We start from the raw sequence: 17,470 nt of genomic DNA on the forward strand, positions 1-17,470 counted from the left end.
TTCGCTCTCGTTCTCTGTTGCTTACAGGTTGCTTGCTCGGGAGAGGCGGCCTTGGCTGTGGTAATGGATCGACGAGCGTAAATGCTACTATATGACATATGCGCTCTCTCTCCAATTCATCCACCTCTGCCACTTTCCTACAGACGACTTTCAACTGTTGCATTCTTGACACCCTTTGCGCACGACTTGACTACACCAGCGTACAAGTTCTCCCTCGCTGCATCGCATACTGCTCAATACCAAATCCTCAGCTGCATCCTGATTACAATACCTATAACGACTGGAACCACAAACGATGAAGATCGGTCAAACCATCTACTTCCTCCTCGCATTCATCACGACCATCCACGCGCTCGCGCTACCTTCATATTTCAGCGACGCCGCAACCGCATCGCAAGCGCTATGGAAGCGCAAGGGTGGCGGAGGCAGAGGCGGCGGTAGCAGCAGCGGTTCGAGCGGCAGCAGTGGCTCAACTGGTAGTTCTGGCTCTTCTGGCTCGACAGGCACTGGAAGCCGCGGTTCCACCGGCTCGAATACAGGCGGCTCTACCACCACAGGCTCCGGCGTCAGGCCCGCGTATGGCGCTGGGGGCCGCTACTACGGCGGTGGCGCCGCGACGCCATACACCTCCGGCAGCAGGTCACCAGGTGGCATTGCACCGTACTTCTTAGCCGGTTCCGCTTTGGCTTTCTTCCCAGGCATCTGGCTCTACGGCGCGTATGCGTACGCCTACCCGCACCCGTATACCTACCACAACAACACCTCGAATCAGAACCAGACGCTTCCGGTCGAGTGTCTTTGCGGAGGCAATGCCGAGTGCGGATGCGACAGCAACAACGACACCGACTATATCAACACCATCGCGAATAACAACACTGTCTCGCGGGTCGCTGATGTCAATGGCACCCAGACGCTCGTTATCAACGGCACGCTGGACAATGGCACAACTGCTTCTGGAGGTACGGAGAGCGCGAATGCTGCTGGTAGCCTGAAGCAAGGGTTGCTCGAGATGAGCGGGTGGTGGATCGTGGTTGCTGGCGCGGTCTACACTGCCTTCTTGTTTTAAGGCAGCCATCCCACCCGGGAATGACCGAGCTGATTCACGAGATGATGAACCAGAACTGAAGGGCTTGTGCAAGGTGTTCAGGCGAAATGGGGAAAGTCTGTGCCCAAGATGGCCGTGAAGGGTCTGACTAGGTGGCGTTATGGAAAAACATGCGCGCCTCCGATTTACTTCTTGTATAACATAACTACTGTTACCATATATCGTTCTACACATCCATCTAAATGTTTCCACTATAGTGTGCGCGCAATGTTCGTAATCTGTAGCGATATCGACTGCCAGATATTGGAGACGGACCTCCAGTGGCCATCGCCTCTCTTCACATCTTAATCGTGCGAACTCTCCGTTTGGGAGGCCTCGGTAGGCTTCCAACAGCTCCTGGCGTCGTCTTCACTCGAGCATATCCCGGGAACGAGCGGCAGTAACGTGCTCCCACTTCAGCTGAGCCGGATCCGGGTGTAGAAGACCACAACGTCACATATAACTTCGTGGCCTCACATACCCTCCGAATGAACAAGAGACAATCGTCGCAGTAGATCGGGTTCTTCGAGTGTTGTTGATAGATACAAATATGGATATAAGACTGGGATAGATCAGGCGTGAGTGCGTCGTTCGAGCCGGCGGGGCCCAGTATGAAACCAGGTGCTTGCTCGTCAATAAACTTGGTAAGTACTTGTTTCTCAGCATGGCAAGCATGGAAGCTACCACGCAGGCCCCCGTCCTTGACTGGCTCAGGGTCGAACGCGTGGTGTACCTTTTTGGCCAGCTCGAAGACTAAGGGTCGCAAAACGTCAGATGCCTGAACGCCGCAACTTGCTGGCAAAGCATGGGGTTTCCAGCCGCTCATCGTTATAATAGGTTCCAGCCCTTGATGTTGAATAGCCAAAGCCACGGTCTTGTAGGTCTTGTAGCCGTTCTTGGACATCGGGATATTCTGAGCTGAAAGTTGAATTCTCCGCACAAACTCTGCATCAAGCGAAGCGCCGTTCGCGTACAACCGCTGTTCTACCCTCCAATCTTTAAGGATAATTGCGACCAGTTGACCCTCCACGGCTACACGACCCAGCAGCGGATCGTTTTGACAGTCCCTCTCGCCAGTCGTAACATCATAAGGTTTATCGCTGTGGACATGCACCTCCAAACCATCGTGCGGTTGGCCTGCAAGGCAGAAGGACTCACACGGCACTTTCTCCGGCGAAACGGACGGTGCATGAAGGCTTATATCTTGTAGTGCTGAGTTGATTGCATCGAGGTCCGCTCCCGAACTGTCCTCGCAGGCCTTGGTGTCCGCAGGTGTGTCGTTAACGGTGACTTTACATTCATGCTGCTCGCTAGGACCAGTGAACTCACTAGCAGCTGTGATGGCGGTCTTGATTCCCAAAAGAGCTTTATCAATCGACTTCTCCGACATCTTAGCCTTGCTTCGTAGAAGATGCAGCGCTGTACTTTCAATCCTTTTAGAGTATATGCTTCACAGCACTGGATCTGGAGGAGAAGAAGGTTCCAGCATAGCTACGCTACAAGGCTCTTTTGGCGGTTCAAGTCGTCTCTCGTTGGTCAGCCTTGCGGTCTATGGGTCGGGCTGACGGGAAAGGCTGGCGTGTATGTAGCATAGCCCGCGAGTCACGCCCCATAAGTGCGTCGCGCGCTTGTCCGTTCCAACGAGGCTGAGATTGTAAGCCTCAGTTACACGCAGATCAATAGTTCCTGTAATCGCACAAACACAGCTCCTGCGCCGACTCAGGGGTCGTAACATCCGTCAACCTCGTGCCTGCCGCGCCGTTTGCAAGCTCATAGCACGCCGGCACATCCTGTTCTCCCGCACTGGTCTGCGTGACTTCAAGGGCGTACGGCCACGGTGTGTAGCCGCCTATGCCAGTAGAGTTCGCCAAAGCTCCGCTTGGAAATGTGCGTTGCGCAGACAAGTACAGCGTCCCTGTAAAGACGGTATTGTTGAAGAAGCATTCCGTCGCTACATTCGAGGAAGTGATGGCTGCGCTCGGAATGACTGACTTGCTCATTGTGAAGTTGAACGACAGACGTGGAGAGGTGACGTTATTCGACGCAGCGAAGTAGGTCAGAGATCGATTCGTGAAGCTTATACTGAACGGGTTGTTTGTTGAGCTGATCGTGAGGTTGGATGGGATGCCTTGGTCGGATGTGGTCCGGGTTGTGGAGTTTGTCGGGTACACCATCGACGTGTTGCTAACTATCCAGTTGAATGTCGCAAGACTGCTCGTGTTGGTACCACTATCGGTAGCGCTGAAAACGCTGTACGGGTAGCAGCGCCATGTTGCAGGATTTGAGGTGCAGTTGGTCTGCACCATGCGTAGCGCCGTGATCATACTGTACTCGCCGAGCGGAAATTGCTGGATCTGGTCTATGTTTGGCGTAGTCCCGGGCGGTTGGTTCGACGAGCCGCCACTGCTGCTGATGTCGCCACTATGTCTTCTTCCTACGGTCAAGCCTACGCCCAAGCCGACCCCTAGCCCGATCACTGCAAGCACTATGAGGACAATAAGCGCCAGTCGTCCCCATCCACCTCGTTCCAATTTCCGGCGCTTCGGTGACTCGTAACCTCCGTTCCTCCGCAATTCCGCCAGCTTCTCGCCCTCTACAGGCGCAGTCAGGTCCTCATATCCGTCGACAGACTCTGGCACCCATGTGTATGATGGTGGCGCGGTACGCGTAGTATCTTGGCTTGGCCGCTTACTGCCGGCTTCGAAATGTTGTCTAAGAGGGCTCGGCCGTGCACCACCGGAGTTACGCAAGATACTTTTCGGTTGGCTGGTTGACGGGTTTCCTGCATTTGATGATTCGGTAATGGTCGACAGGCGGTAGGATGCGGGCGGCGATGTGCGCTTTTGCGCTGGTAGGCGAAGGGCCGAGTCAGACTCTTGAGATGCTGGCGTACTTTTGAAAATAGCCATATTATGCCTATTGTATAAGTGACGAGAAGATCACGCTGTTGTTTATGACTTGACAGTGCTCGTCGTTTTAGCGGCGCAGTATGCGGACTAGAAGTGTACCACTCTAGCATGTCTTCCACTCGCGTACATGAATTTTGGAGTAATCGACAATAACTGAAGAACGATACGCGAGACAAGATAACAAACGAATTCACTTACCAGATGAGGATCTTCCATGCATGAGCGTTGCGCATCGATGGTTTATGATGACGAGCAGAGTGTTCGTCAACAGTCTGGGCCGAAAGGCCATTGGCTGTCCTGGACCCTGCCAATCGTAGCGGCTACCGAGCGCCAGCGGCAGGAGCCGGTCGATCTTCCCCAGATCTCAAACGCCTGCTTCAATCCAACCCTCACTTGTGCCGAGCAACAGCCTGACACACCAGCAGCCATAACATAAGTCCGAAGGGCCACATACGATCCCAGGAAGTCGATGGCAACCACGTTCCCGTGATCGTGTTTAGGCAGCAACGTCATCCAGTGCCATGTGTTTCACAATTTAAAACACTCAACCACATGCTCGAGTAGCTGGCAATGCGATGAACCGAACATTTATGCCGCCACGTCCGTTTATCACGCAGATTGAAGTCATGTCTCCACAGGGTTGAATGTGAGGAGTTTCGGTGTTGTTAGGCGACACGGTCTTCAATACCTAGTAACAGCTTCTCCAGCTCTGACGCTCCCGGAACGAGGCCGAACGAATATTCGCCAAAGCATTTGGGATCGTGGCGATGCCGGTTATTACATTGCACATCAATCCTGGCTCTGACGGAGACGGGCGTCGACGACCGAAAACCGGGGACTATGTTCGTAACGACGAGTATTGGCTTGAACGAATCGCTACCGACAAATGGGTCAAGGACCTTGGCCAACTGGTGCCAGGGTACACCTACAAGCTGGACAAGCTGCCCGATGGCTACGGTGGCTACGAAAAGTCTCGCAACAACGACTCGAAGCATGTTGACCGATACGTCTATGGCCACCCGAAAGGTATTTTCCGGTCAAGCGTTGAGTTCTACCCTCACTTCAAGCACTTGATGGACAACGGCAACGCACACGGCTGCCCATGCAAGCTATGTACGGGCGGTACGAAGGCGCAAAGCAATGGGGTCGATCAGCGGGCGCGGGTCGTGCATGCCGCCAATGGCAGCCTTGCGGATCAGTCGCCGTTCTTTGCACCGCCACAATCACAGGCAGCAAGACTTAGTCGTGATGCAGCTATACCTGCTACCAGACCAGTAGGGAGGCCAAGAAACGATTTAAACCGCACCGCTCAACCAGGCGTCGAACCGCAAGCTCGGAGAAGACAGGTCAACGCAGATGATGCACCCATCGATGCAGAGGGTACGCCTGACGCTATTCGGGCGCTTCTTGACAAGCTGAAGGCCGCTGGTACGGAAGGTAGTGTTGACGAGCGGCTGGTAGAGAGCAGCTCTCCGGACTGGCGGACCGGACATGCGATGCTGTTGAGGTCACTCCTAGAGTATGTTACCTTGCCAAGCTATGTTCCTCGAACCGGTGAGGTTGTTCTCTTTACTCGCCTCAAGGATCACGAACGCTTGGGCTGGGATGAAGAGACGCAGACCTGGCGTACTATGAATGTCGGCGTCAGTACTTGGCTTGGCAAGCCTTACTGGGAAGCCGGTGTAGTAACGCAGATGCCGGTTGAGCAAGTCACTGCAGACGATCTTGAAACTGTGCCAGCTGGGAAGCAGAGTAGCGTTGTTGATGCCGGCTTCCGCGTCGAACCTCTGTCTGATCCGAACAGTGCCACTAAGAATTATCAGAAGCAGCACAAGTACGTGCCGCTTCACGCCATCAGACCATTCAGCTTCTGGAAAGATTGCTTACGTACCGTGCCCGAGGAAGACTGGCATCCTACGATATGGCACGCTCTTACTGTGACCAACAGCTTCTGTGTCCTCGGAAAATACCACTTCAAAGGTACCTGGCCGGAAGCCACGATCTTCGCTCAGGGCATCTTCCTGGGCCACGAACTGATTGCTCTTGGCGATACCGTGCGTCTCTACAGTCGACACTTCAGCGGCAGAACTGATGCCAAGACGGTCATGGATGTCATGATCGTTACGGCAATCCGGATAAAGCTCGTCAATCTCGACGAAGCAAGCGACGACGACTACGACGAAGGCCGACCGTATCTGACATGCATTCATATCAGTGGTCGCATGTGCACACAAGATCCGCTTCACAGCTACGACGGTGTTGGCAAGCTCCCTATCACCACGCGCTCAGATGCACTACCCCCTAGCATACAGAATCTGAGCACCTGGTACCATGGAACAGATCCGAAGAAGCCTAAGCTGCGTACTGAGGTGCCCTTTCAACGCGTTATTGGACGCTGCTACGGAAGCGACGCGATGAGGGCGTGGTTCACATCATCCACTACTATGCCACGGCCGTCGAGCTTTCAAGCTGTCAATGCAACGAAGCCGCGGATCAAGCTCAACGGCTCAGACGTCGCGATGAACGTCCTCTCGCACGGCTTGGCGGGCGTCCTGGACGGGCGCAAGTACAGCGAATCGCACGACGTCCGCATCGACAAGCATACCGGCAAGACTTGGTTCTGGGCTGATACCAGAGAGGAGCAGCTCGACCTGCACGAAGTCAATGGTCACTCTGTAGGCGTGAGAGACCATACGCGCAGCAAAGAGCAACTTGCAGATTGGCGCAAAGCTCTAAGGGCACTGGACGGTCGCAAAGGCGGCATGGAGGAGTACCAGGCGGTAAGGCAGGAGAAACAGGGGAAGCAGATCAACCTGGCGTATCATCTTGGCGGCAGCAGCTCGGGCTTAGTGGCTGGCAGTGTGCAGGTTGCGTGGCAGCAGAGTACCGAAGCTGAAGATGGAATGGATGTCGATGACGACTTGGGTAACGATGTGGAAGAGGCAGTGGACGGCGGAAAGGAGGCCCGGCTCCCTTATCCGGAAGGGACGACGAGCCGAAGGGCTGCTTTGAGCATGGACAATGATGAAGATGATGATGAAGAAGATGATGCCAAAAATGCTCTGGCAGCTTTCAAAGCAAAGCCAATAATGCCGACAGCGGGGCGTGAGCTTGTAATGCTTGATGGTGACGATGACGACTGAGCATGATGGACGACAGCATCTCGCGGTTCATTGTAGCGCAGGTGGCAGCCCACAAAGGCACCAGGAAAGCAATATACAACTCCCGGCTCCCGAAAGGAGCGTGTCTACGTAGTGGTCATTGCCCCGTGCTACGCTAAGATGTGCTAATAGTTTACCTGCCTGTTATCCACAGCCTTGAGCATTCCCTTCACCTTTTGTCTGGATATTGTCGGAGAGCTGCCATTACAAGCTGAGACCAGCCAGACCCACACTCAAACCGGTCAATAGTCCGTCGAGGAGCTCTTGGACCACAGCAAGCAGGTTGTTGACTACCGCCTCCAAGCTTAGTAGCAAGCCGGAGAGAGAAGAGACAAGTGGGTTCAGCGAGCCAAGGAGAGACGCTATGATGTGTTAGCATTTGCGATGGCGCGCATATCTGAAGGACACGTACTAAGTCCAAGCGTGCCGACGATGTTATTGAGCGCACCGCTGACCTCCAGCAAGAGGTCTTCGACCAGAGTAGCCAGAGCAGCCTCTGTCTGGCGAGGTGCGAGCCTCAAACTCGTAGCTGGAAGCAAAGAGACCTGCGCAACGGCAGCCTCAACCGCTGCTGTAATAGCGTCTACGTTGGTGACGAATGTTGTGGCCGCAGAGGCGTTTTGTGCTGCAGTGGAGTCTGCATTAATGCCGGCAGCGGTCTCATCTGGGGCGATATCAGCTCCTGCACGGAGTCAAGACGTCTGGGAGGCTTACTGATTGCTCCGGTGTACTGCTGGACGTCGTTGTAGAGCGCTTCGACGATGCTGTAGGCGTCCGCAGTCTGGCGCTTTGCGATCAGACCATGCTCCGATGGGCCAGTGGGGGCGGCGATTCCACTGAGAAAGAAGGCTGGTAGAGCCGCGAGGGAGAGGAACGACGGCTTCATTGCGATGTAGGTGCTGGGTACTGTTCGATTGCTGCTGGATAGTCAAGATGCGGATGAACGCAATGGGTCTGTCGTCGGAGGGCGCCTCTTATACCGCAATGACCTTGCGATACGAGCTAAGCTTCGATGAACACATCAGCAAGGACAAAGCATCAAGCGGTGTCGCTGATCGCAATACTACTCGCCACTGGCAACGTAGGCGTGTGTCAGAATGCTCGCTGATCAGCATCATACCCTAGTTGAGCTGGGAAGCGTGCCCACTGTAGCATGCATTGGAGAGGCCACGAACAATAGCCAACGGATTGCCCCGGATCCTGTCCAAGCACAGTCCATTCGTTGGAGTCTACTATTACGTACACCCACCCGGCAACATGGCTGGCGCGCAGTCTGCTGGGAAGTATTCGAAGCTCCTTCCTAGGCGTCAAGACCACCTTCCCTTGCAGGACATGATGGCATGACAGGCATGGCGGCTCGATGTTGTAACGTTGGTGGGTACGTTGACACAACCCCAGCTCTCCGAGTGGTCATACTCTGCGCAGAGCAGTACTTGGGCAAGGAACTGTTTGGAGGTACACACATATAATCAGCGGTGTCTGTATGCGGCCCATAGCCTATGCTGCCTTGTGTCCGTCCAGTTAATGCTTCCAGTATAGTCCGGCTCGAGTTCTTCTCACTAGTTTCACATCAACACTGTCAATCACCGCACGCAATATATCGCATAGTGCTGATGACATATGCAATGCAGGTACAGAGTAGGCTTTAGAGTGCCGACATCAAATGGCGTGACGATCTGCGGAGGCGCAGGATTACACCTTAGTAGAAGTTGGCAGGATTCCGGTCCCACATGGCCGCCATTGGTCACGCAGGGCCCAATAAACGGTTATAACATGCCGAGATGCCATTGAGACGGAGAGAAGACCGCAGCATTTCCACAGACGTTACACCGACTGGTCGCGTTGTAGCTTCGTGTCACGTATATACATCGTGCCGTCATCAATCGTGCGTAGCTACGTAACTGCCGTGAACATCTCATGTGATATGGAAGCAAAGAAGAGCACTCATCTACTTCCAAGGCAGGACGCCGGCAAGCATCTTCTTCAGCCCCTCTTCACAGCCGTGCAGGCCTTCTCTGACTTTACGAACCGCTAGCGGCTTGCTTCGCCTTGAAGACAGCCACCCGGGGACGCGTGAGCTCCGCCTGTCCTCAGGCATTGTAACCGAGCCAGTACTGTCGGCCAACGCTGGGATGGTAGGCATCGCAGCAGTAGGCGAAAGCATGATCGGAATATCGGCGTAGTTTGTCCGGTGTCTATCCTGTCGCGTCAATGGAGCAAGGGCGTCATCCCAAGTTCCGCCTCCAAGCTCGACGTCTTCGAGATCGACATCCTCGAGAGTACATCGGTGCGTCTCAACGAACGATTGAATATCGGAGGCCGAGGCGGTGGTATTTGCCACTTTGATGTTTCTCAGTTGCTGAAAGTACAGCGGTCTCGCAGGTTTGGAGGACGAGTGCGTCGGTAGATTGACCGCTGGGGCCATTCTCAGGGCTGGATGCGTATCTGAATTAGGTACTAAGGCGTGTGGAAAAGGCCAGGCGCCCTTCTGGCCGTGCCAAAGGAAGTCGATGCTTTCAAGATTAGCCTGAAAGTGCGCAATATATGCTTGCAGAAGATTCCTGTCGTCCGCCAGCACCGCTTGACCAGACGCTGCTGTAGCTTCCACAGCTGTTCGAAGGTGCCGGATGCGCGACCATGCTCTAAGCGACCGAGGTGTAGCACCATAGCCGACTGTTGGAAGAAGGTACAACAAGGCGCCGGGATGTATTGGCGCTAGTGCAAGAGTGTTGAGCGCGTTGAGGCAGTTTTGCTCAACTGCGATGCGAAGAGATATAAGCACGAAGTCAACGACACTCCGTCTGCGCCGCATCGAAGGTTCGTAGCCAGGACAGCTGATTTGTAGGCTGTTCAGGTTGATCAGGGCAGAGAAGACTCGAACGAAAGCTGGTACATTCGTTGCCGCGTGAAATAGAGCTGGCCATTGCCTGGTCAGAACTTCCGTGGTACCTGCGTCGCCGTACTTCGGCCGCGTCGCTGACGGTATCTGTATCTGTGGCGTGTATGTGAAGCTGAGTTCCTCTCCAGTATCCGGCTCAATTAATGGAGGTAGGAACGTCTCCAGTGTATGAGGGACATTGAAGGTCAACCTGTTCACATAACAGCCTACTCTATCCAGTGCCGCGACCGTCGCCGGTTTGGTGAACGTGCCAGTCCTGAAGGTGATGCTGAGGTCCGAGAAGAGCGCGGGCGCAGCCCGCACGCTGAAGTCATGGCACGAAAGACGTATATTCGCTAGGTCGGCTCGAGGGACGTAGGAGAGGAACCGGTCCCTGCAAATGTCGTCGAGCCAGAACTTCAAGAAGGTCCCACTGTCGCAAAGGACGAAGCTGCAAACAGAAGCGAAGCTTTCGGATGCTATATGCCGTTGTTAGTAGGCGGTGTAGTGTGCATGAAAAGCATACACTTACACCTATCGCTGCTCTGATCAATCTCTCCGAACAGTAGCTTGCTGCCTCCACTTCGAGATGTCGCAGCTGACGTGGCCGACCCCGCTGAAGAGATACTGGAGAAGGAGGAGGAGGGTTTGTTACCCAGGACAAATGGTGAAGGTCTGTCCTGTCTGCTCCCCATTACGAAAGTTTAGCCACATCGATAATGCCCAATGCCAACCGCAAATGCGCCCCAAGATCGCGATCGTAACGATTGAGAAGAGATGGGGACAGAGGAGAGAACTGAGACATCACGATCGCGCGGCCAACCTTTTACCCACATGGGACACCAAACGGCCACAACAGTGGCGAAATGCAAGTTCGAATGCTGCCAATGCAAGGTTCAGGGCCACCAGTAGGTCTGTGACTCACGTTCGGGACTTCAGTGGATACGATAAAGCAGAATCGCCGGTGGATGTTGCATACCGTGCCGAGCTAGAAGCGTCGCTGAAGCGATTGAAGTCGCGAAAGCAACACGCTATACACGAAAGTAGGACGTTAGCAGCTCTATGTATGGCGGAACGGACCTCGCGGTCGGAAGAGGCTGGGGTGGGGTTGTTGACCGGTCAAAACCACCTGCGTTTCAGAACTGCAGTCGCAGAGGTAGTGCGATGGCGGCGGCATAACCATTGGTTACAAGCGTGCGCTTATGCAAACGGACGCAGACAGGGTTCTACTAGAAGACCTTGGCAGAGGACGAGAAGCCCGCAGATCCGAGTTCTGGAAGTCGCGTGCACTTCTACAAGGCGCGCTGTGTCGCGAAGTTGTTGTGTTGTTGTGATATCGCCTTTGCGAGTACCCGTTCCAATAACGAGCACGGCATTTGCACACGGCGGTCTCTGCCGAGACGGGGCGACAATGTTCGAATTTTGCCTCGGTGCCGACTCCGTGCCGAACCTACGTGTAACATTTCTTCTACTGTCGTGCAACGTGCATTCGCGCGTTGGAAACGTTCTCATGCAAGCTTTAACATGTTGCACCGCGTCTGAATTGTGCCCCAGGTTGCTCACGCGTGAGCTCTGCGTTGAGTCCGGTTGACGCCACACAGAACGTTGCAGAAACGTGTAGGTGTTGTGAATGCTAGCGAGCGGTCTCACGGGGCCCTCAGTTGGGAATAAGATTGTATCTACCAGTAGTCTTCACATATCTTCACTGCCGCCACGGCATCTCAGTGAGTGCGGCCACTTCAAGCAACACGTAACGTGCTGAGCCGGTAGCAGTCCATGAGGTTCGTATCGGGTTGCCGGTCCGCCCTTGTACAATGTATGTCGATTGTGCCGTCGAAGAAATGAGCCAAGATCATGCACTCTGTACTAGACCCCTACGACTGGTGAGCGGCCCTCTTTGCTGACTGAAGAAATTGCCTTTCAGCCACGAGCAGACCGATGGAAGCCTGACGCCTCTCGGCTAAGGCAGCCTTTCCGAAGGGGCAAAGTTGTACAGGCACGAGAGCGACAGCGCGAACTCTGTTCGCGAAATGCGGGATAGCGGGGCTTGTCAAAGCGTGTGGTAGAAAGCATGAGTCTAAAGCATCAAAGTCTCTCGCCATGCCAGGCGGCTATAGTCCATCCCGGATGTCGCGAGAGCAAGTTCGTGAGATCTTCGCTTCGCTCGTTCCTAGGCAGGAGAACGAATCCGTATGATGCCGGTACGAAAAATAGCGTGCATCGGCGATCGGGCAACGTAAGCGTGGTTCGGAGCCACGAGCGAGGAATGCCAGATCCAGACTGCGACAGATTTGCACCCAGATCGTGCCGTGCTCCCATCATACCGAGAAATACTCGACATGTATCTTGTCCATACGCTCACTTGCGGCCTCTACTCTTTGCTCGCAGTCTAAGGAGTGCCGACTTGCGAAGAGCCGACGATTCCAGTTGAGCGGCCTTGAGCGGTTGTGGCTGCATGCTTAGCCCTATACGAAGCAATCGTTCCTAGTCTGGATTGAGCACATCGTGCTGCCCCCTCCCCAGTACTCCCAGTGCTTCGTAAAAGTCAGGCGACCAAGATTCCCTTCGCAAGCGTTCACTGGAATGTGTCAAAGATAGCAGGACCGCATGGAATGGGACTCGAAGCGTACTCTGGCCGGTCACACAGCCCGAACAGCGGGCTTTCTTCAAGAGCCTTGGTGTCGGCAGTCGAAGTGGCTGTGACAGACAGCTGACCGGCTGATACTACACTGCTCCGACTGCAGCATAAGCTATAGTAGTATCTGAAGGGCTGAAAGCGGGCGGCTTGGGCTACAGTAGCTGTGCGCAGGCAGCGGAGACAGTCGATGATGAGGATACCCATTCGTGAACAGCTTGGTCTGCTCATCCTGCTGTCATCGCTCATTGGCCTTGCCGTGGTCTCAGTAGCAACATGGATCTCGAACCACAATTTCGTCCTGAGCATCCGCTCGAGCCGGTTATCCCTAACTGCTTCGCTCAAGGCCGCACAGCTTGCCTCCAACCTCAACCTCATGCAGACCTCGGCAAACTTCATAAGCAACAGGATTGTGATACAAAATGCATTGCAACGCTTCAACGACCAAGGCAACAACTCATCGCAGAACTGGTATAATGCTGCGATGGACATGCAGGATGCACTCAGCGGAGGCGGGAGTGTAGGTCAGACGCTGCTGCTGCAAAGCATGGTTTTTCCTAAGAATGCGACTGGACCATCAAGAGGCGCATCGTTACTGAACACAACCAGCAGTACAATCAACAATACTGTCTTGCTGCCCTATCTATGTCCGGATGGATCTGCGGTATATCTGGGCGACGGACAGTGTGGCGACATGAACCTTGGCTATCCAGCACCCCTTTACCCGAATCTTACCTACATACAACAACACTATAACAGCACATACGACATCTCTAACGCGACATACATGGGAGACACACTTGGGGTTGGTTCCGCCCTACTGATTGGTCCCTGGCGTGCCGACCAATGGACGTCGCTGGTTTCGCTCACCATGCCCATTATCAACAACACCAGTGCAGTTGACGTACTCGCCTGGTTGACTTGCATTATGAATGCCACGCTTATACAGCAGGTGCTGAGCTCCGATACCGGTCTTGGCGAGACCGGCCAAACGCTACTTGTTGGACCTGCGAGCAAGTCGAACGTCTTCCAAAGCAACATTGTCGACAACAGCAGTGCGTCCGGAAATTTTGCAGTCCATTACATTCTGCCAGTGAACTCTTCGGCCCACGTACGCCATCCAGGTTTCAACGCAACATCCAATCCTACCTTCAACGCAAGTCGGTATCCTGCTGTCGAAAGAGTATTCACTAGGGCTGACGGCCAACCGGACAACTCTGGCGCCTTAATCCAGACGAGGAACGAGGCGGGTCAGAAGGTCTCGGTCGGATACGCCTTACCTCAGCAAAGCATCGTGCAATGGGCCATACTGGTGGAGCAAGCCCCAAGCGAGGTTTGGCAGCCAATCTATCGTCTGCGCGACATCCTTCTGGCATGTGTCTTTGCTACAGCTGCGCTTATGGCGCTCATTGCCTTCCCGCTTGCCCACATCTTCAGCCTTCCGATCCGCAGACTGCGCGAAGCTACCGCACGCTCGATTGAGCCTCCTGGCGCCACGCCGAGCAGGTCAAGCTTCAACTCTATCCGGTCTGAACTTGATGGACATGCAGGGGACTCGGAAGAAGTTTCGGAAGAAGTTTCGGAAGAAATTGCGAACGGCGGAGACGTTGACCCCGTGCTGGCGCGAAAGGAAGGAATGACCAACCCTGTAGCCAGGTGGCGGAAAAGTCGGCTTGAGGACCGTGAGACAAAACGGGAAGCCAAGCGCGAAGCGAGAAGGAAACGCGCCTTCAAGATTCCTGGCAAGGTGAAGGAGCGCAAGACGTGCATCAAGGACGAACTCACGGATCTCACATCGACATTCAATGAGATGTCGGACGAGCTCATGATGCAGTACGAGAGGCTGGAGGAGCGAGTACAACAGCGGACCGCGGAACTGGAGCTGAGCAAGAAGGCGGCAGAAGCAGCGAACGAAAGCAAGACGCTGTTCATTGCCAACATCTCGCACGAGCTGAAGACGCCTTTGAACGGCATCCTTGGCATGTGTGCTGTGTGTATGCAAGAGGAGGACCCCGTGCGACTAAAGCGCTCGCTTGGCATAATATACAAGAGCGGAGATCTACTACTGAATCTACTTACTGACTTGCTCACCTTCAGCAAGAATCAGGTAGGACAGCACATCTCACTCGACGAGAAGGAGTTCAGGCTCCGCGATGTCAGCTCGCAAGTGTTAGCGATCTTCGACAAACAGGCGAAGGAAGGGCAAATCGACCTCCGGGTCAAATTCGAGGGCGTGCACGGGCTCGAGACCGACAATACCGCACAGGATGGGATTGAGTATGGACCGGCTGGCACAGGCAAAGTGAAGAATATGGTGCTGTGGGGTGATATTCACCGCATATTGCAGGTTGTCATCAATCTGGTGTCGAATGCGCTAAAGTTCACGCCAGCCGGTGGGTCTGTAGTAGTGATCATTCGATGTCTACCTGAGATACCGGACATGCAAAGCAGGAAGGGCTCTACCCTAAGCCGACAGTCGCGCCAGTCGCGGCAGCACTCTTCCCGACATAAAGGTTCCGATGCCAGCCTCGCAGTCGGTAAAGTCGACACAGCTTTGGTGAATTTCTCCAAGGATCGGATGCATCCCGCTATACACGAGCGTGCACCGTCGCCACCACCTGGCAGGTACTTGTACTTCGAGTTTGAGGTCCAAGACACAGGACCAGGCATACCGGAGAACTCGCAGCAGAAGATTTTCGAGCCTTTCGTACAGGGAGATCTTGGGCTCAGCAAGAAGTACGGTGGCACTGGGTTGGGGCTGAGTATTTGTTCGCAGCTTGCGAGCTTGATGCGCGGGACGATTGGTGTGCGGAGTACGGTCGGACAGGGTAGCACGTTTACTATGAAGATTCCGATCCGGCATATACAGTCACGCGCGGACAGCACGAGCTCGTCCGTTGATCTCCAAGGCGATGTTGCGGGTATGCGATCGAGTTATTCACTTGAGGACGGTGACCGAACACCAGCACGGCATAGCAGACATCTCGTAACCGACCATGACGCATTGCAGAAGGAAAGCGCCATCAACACCAGTGGTCCGCCGACACCTAGTCTAGGAAGCGATTCACAACCTCGACTGATAGGCCTTAGTCAGCCATTCTTCGCCGCTAGTCAACCTATGGAGTCACCAGGATCTCAGCCAGGCGCGATGGAGAAGATCACAGCAGAAGCGACACGAGGCGGCAAGATTCGTGTACTCGTGGCAGAGGACAACAAGGTCAACCAGGAGGTCGTTCTTCGCATGCTGAAGCTTGAGGACATCTATGATGTTACCGTCGCCAAGGACGGGCAGGAGGCGCTTGACAGAGTACGCGAATCAATGGATGGTCCGAATGGACAGCCCTACAATCTGATTTTCATGGATGTTCAAATGCCGAATGTCGATGGCTTGACGAGCACCCGGCTGATCCGGGAGATTGGGTATCAAGCGCCAATTGTGGCTTTGACGGCGTTTGCGGAAGAGAGTAATATCAAAGACTGCTATGAGTCTGGCATGAACTACTTTCTGTAAGTCGACGACGATAATTATTTCGATGCACCTGCTGACAACTCCCTAGTTCCAAACCCATCCGTCGACCGCAGCTGAAGAAAGTACTCAAGGAGTACTGCGCACCTATTCCAGAGGAGAACGAAGAAGTCACGCCACCGGAGATGGCATCCAATAGAGGCTCTGGGAGTCGGAATACAACAATTGTAATGGTGAATCCACCTGTTCAGGAGGGTGAGGCCGATCATAAGGCGGTCCCAAACAGTGAAAAGCATCCGGCCCGCAACGACGGAGCGTCACTAGAACGGACGGATACCGGAGAATAGCGGCCGGTATCGCCACTTTCAACGACATGATCAAGCCGTTTATCTTTGATTTGATGTTGTTTGATGTTGTATGACTTTGGCATTTCGGCGGCGTTGCAGGGCGTGGGCTATACAAACCACGTAGGAGTCGGGCGGTCTGACGGATGTTTGAGTGAAAAGTTGTGGTTAAGCGAAGGTGTTTGGGTGTCAGCACAGCGGTGTCTCGCGTCTTGGTCGCAGACTTAAAGCTGCAAGTGCTTGAGGGTATAACATGCATTAGCGAGAAGACGTGACATGCGTATACAACACTTCTGGATGGTCTTAGGCGAAAGAAGACTACAAGGTCCTTTGCAGCGTCAGTCTTCTCTGCTTGACAGCGTCTGTTGTACAAAGGAGTTGACAGCTTGGGGCACGGCTTGAGTCGACGGCTTGAGTCCCCGGCTTCAGCAACAGTCCGAGCGCCTCGAAAGGGAGGCATAACGCCCCTGCTCATTGCTCTCCCTAATGATAGAGACCTTTGATTTCGTCGGCGTCGAGATTCCCATCAGCTGCGGGGACCGAGGCGGATTTGTTGTCACGCTTCGCAACATACTCCAGAATAAGCCAAATTGGCGCTGACAACATTGAGTTCAGCTGAGCTCCTAGGCGGCGAAGGATCATGTTGAGTAGAGCGGTACCCAAAACCATCTCTTCCCACATACTCTAGCTTTATTTGCGTACTGTATCCCGTTTCTTCGACTTGGCGACACTGTCACGATGAGTATCAAGGGCCGGAAAATCCGCAGTGCTGACATTGACAGCCTCCGGGCGCTGCTTTCCGGAACTAAAGCGAAAGTGCTGTCGCCATATGACTCCGGTTATGAAGTTTCGATCCACCGCTGGTCGCGCGCTGCAGAGAAACCTGCTGGAGTCGCCGTTGTGCCAAGTGCAGCTTCCCACGTCGCTGCCGCTGTCAAATATGCTTTGGATAACAACCTTGACGTTGCTGTCAAAGGCGGTGGTCATTCTACA

At 54.2% G+C, this 17,470-nt stretch overlaps 6 protein-coding genes across 6 annotated transcripts; 3 read left to right on the forward strand and 3 right to left on the reverse strand.

Moving 5' to 3' along the window:
* Positions 1-13: 13 nt before the first annotated feature.
* BAUCODRAFT_398876 (uncharacterized protein) lies at positions 14-1,224 on the forward strand. The gene is made up of 2 exons (XM_007676034.1): positions 14-503; positions 540-1,224. The coding sequence occupies exons 1-2, from the start codon at positions 296-298 to the stop codon at positions 1,064-1,066; spliced, it is 735 nt and encodes a 244-aa protein (XP_007674224.1). The 5' UTR covers positions 14-295; the 3' UTR covers positions 1,067-1,224.
* On the reverse strand, positions 1,225-2,617 carry BAUCODRAFT_398814 (uncharacterized protein). Its single transcript, XM_007676035.1, has one exon. The coding sequence runs from the start codon at positions 2,472-2,474 to the stop codon at positions 1,383-1,385; it is 1,092 nt and encodes a 363-aa protein (XP_007674225.1). The 5' UTR covers positions 2,475-2,617; the 3' UTR covers positions 1,225-1,382.
* BAUCODRAFT_398843 (uncharacterized protein) lies at positions 2,618-4,298 on the reverse strand. The gene is made up of 2 exons (XM_007676036.1): positions 4,192-4,298; positions 2,618-4,000 (listed from the first exon to the last, which is right to left on the reverse strand). Exons 1-2 carry the CDS (start codon positions 4,224-4,226, stop codon positions 2,761-2,763), a joined length of 1,275 nt encoding a protein of 424 aa, XP_007674226.1. The 5' UTR covers positions 4,227-4,298; the 3' UTR covers positions 2,618-2,760.
* Positions 4,299-4,392: 94 nt separating this feature from the next.
* On the forward strand, positions 4,393-7,511 carry BAUCODRAFT_31631 (uncharacterized protein). The gene has a single exon (XM_007675429.1). It carries the CDS (start codon positions 4,761-4,763, stop codon positions 7,134-7,136), a length of 2,376 nt encoding a protein of 791 aa, XP_007673619.1. The 5' UTR covers positions 4,393-4,760; the 3' UTR covers positions 7,137-7,511.
* A 1,349-nt stretch (positions 7,512-8,860) lies between these two features.
* On the reverse strand, positions 8,861-10,972 carry BAUCODRAFT_398985 (uncharacterized protein). Its single transcript, XM_007676037.1, has 2 exons — positions 10,565-10,972; positions 8,861-10,511 (listed from the first exon to the last, which is right to left on the reverse strand). Exons 1-2 carry the CDS (start codon positions 10,725-10,727, stop codon positions 9,103-9,105), a joined length of 1,572 nt encoding a protein of 523 aa, XP_007674227.1. The 5' UTR covers positions 10,728-10,972; the 3' UTR covers positions 8,861-9,102.
* A 1,888-nt stretch (positions 10,973-12,860) lies between these two features.
* Positions 12,861-16,480, forward strand: BAUCODRAFT_146280 (uncharacterized protein; the record flags this gene model as incomplete). Its single annotated transcript, XM_007676038.1, has 2 exons — positions 12,861-16,174; positions 16,225-16,480. 2 exons carry the CDS (start codon positions 12,861-12,863, stop codon positions 16,478-16,480), a joined length of 3,570 nt encoding a protein of 1,189 aa, XP_007674228.1.
* Between the last annotated feature and the right edge of the window lie 990 nt (positions 16,481-17,470).

This window comes from Baudoinia panamericana, assembly GCF_000338955.1.
Source record: "Baudoinia panamericana UAMH 10762 unplaced genomic scaffold BAUCOscaffold_3, whole genome shotgun sequence".
NCBI classification, from domain to species: domain Eukaryota; kingdom Fungi; phylum Ascomycota; class Dothideomycetes; order Mycosphaerellales; family Teratosphaeriaceae; genus Baudoinia; species Baudoinia panamericana.

Coding starts and splice junctions, on each gene's coding strand:
- BAUCODRAFT_31631 (XM_007675429.1), top strand. CDS start 4,761: ATGCCGGTTATTACATTGCACATCAATCCTGGCTCTGACGGAGACGGG.
- BAUCODRAFT_398876 (XM_007676034.1), top strand. CDS start 296: ATGAAGATCGGTCAAACCATCTACTTCCTCCTCGCATTCATCACGACC. Junction 504..539: donor TGGCTCTTCTGGCTCGACAG/GCACTGGAAGCC, acceptor GCTCGAATACAG/GCGGCTCTACCACCACAGGC.
- BAUCODRAFT_398814 (XM_007676035.1), bottom strand. CDS start 2,474: ATGTCGGAGAAGTCGATTGATAAAGCTCTTTTGGGAATCAAGACCGCC.
- BAUCODRAFT_398985 (XM_007676037.1), bottom strand. CDS start 10,727: ATGGGGAGCAGACAGGACAGACCTTCACCATTTGTCCTGGGTAACAAA. Junction 10,512..10,564: donor TGATCAGAGCAGCGATAGGT/GTAAGTGTATGC, acceptor AACGGCATATAG/CATCCGAAAGCTTCGCTTCT.
- BAUCODRAFT_398843 (XM_007676036.1), bottom strand. CDS start 4,226: ATGCGCAACGCTCATGCATGGAAGATCCTCATCTG. Junction 4,001..4,191: donor GCATGGAAGATCCTCATCTG/GTAAGTGAATTC, acceptor CTTATACAATAG/GCATAATATGGCTATTTTCA.